General features: G+C 38.7%; 1 protein-coding gene across 1 annotated transcript in view; it reads right to left on the reverse strand.

The window, feature by feature from the left end:
* HELRODRAFT_176588 (hypothetical protein) overlaps positions 1-991 on the reverse strand; it is a gene marked incomplete at both ends in the record, with an annotated part of 8,347 nt that overhangs the window by 6,003 nt on the left and 1,353 nt on the right. The window contains one exon of the mRNA XM_009023922.1: positions 345-447. Coding sequence (XP_009022170.1) covers positions 345-447 — 103 coding nt within the window. The remainder of the gene's footprint in view (positions 1-344; positions 448-991) is intronic.

Consider the following 991-nt stretch of genomic DNA (forward strand, 5'->3'; position numbering starts at 1 on the left):
GCTACTACTACTGCTGCTGCTACTACCACTACTACTACTACTACTACTGTTGCTGTTACTACTGCTGCTGCTACTGCTACTACTGCTGCTGCTACTGCTGCTGCTGCTACTACTACTGCTGCTACCACTACTGCTGCTGCTACTACTGCTGCTGCTACTACTGCTGCTGCTACTACTGCTGCTGCTACTACTGCTGCTGCTACCACTACTGCTGCTGCTACCACTACTGCTGCTGCTACTACTGCTGCTGCTACTACTGCTGCTGCTACTACTGCTGCTACTACTGCTGCTGCTACTACTGCTGCTGCTTCTACCACAATTACAGCTGCCGCTAAATTACTAACCATGAAATTACTACCAATACTCCTTCCACCCTTGCAAACGAAGTGTTCGACGTTGCTGATGTTCACCATGTGACAGCCGGACCAGCTGAATTTTGGAGTTAATCTGAAAGAAAAATGTTGCTGATGTTGCTGATGTTGCTGTTGTCGTTGTTAGTGTTGTCGTTGTTGTTGTCGTTGTTGTTGTCGTTGTTGTTGTCGTTGTTGTTGTTGTTATTGTTGTCGTTGTTGTTGTTGTCGTTAGTGTTGTTGACCAATCGACTAGGCAATCAATTGATTGATTATCAATTAGTCAATCAATCAATCAATTAATCAATCAATTGATCAATCAACCAAGCAACCAATGATTTAATCATCCAACTAAACTAAAACAGTAAAAATCCGGAAAATTCCTCTGGAAAATTCATTATGGAAAATTCATCGTGTGGGAAAATTCAACATGGGGTAAAATTCATCGTGGGGTAAAATTCATCGTGGGGTAAAATTCATCTTGGGGGAAAATTCATCGTGAGACTAATTTGAAGTTACAGTTGTTGCAATTGCATACCCCATGAATGTTGTACATTATAAATACATAGTATATATATATATATATATATATATATATATATATATATATATATATATATATATATATATATATATATATA

The sequence above is a fragment of the Helobdella robusta genome, assembly GCF_000326865.2.
Source record: "Helobdella robusta unplaced genomic scaffold HELROscaffold_38, whole genome shotgun sequence".
NCBI lineage: Eukaryota > Metazoa > Annelida > Clitellata > Rhynchobdellida > Glossiphoniidae > Helobdella > Helobdella robusta.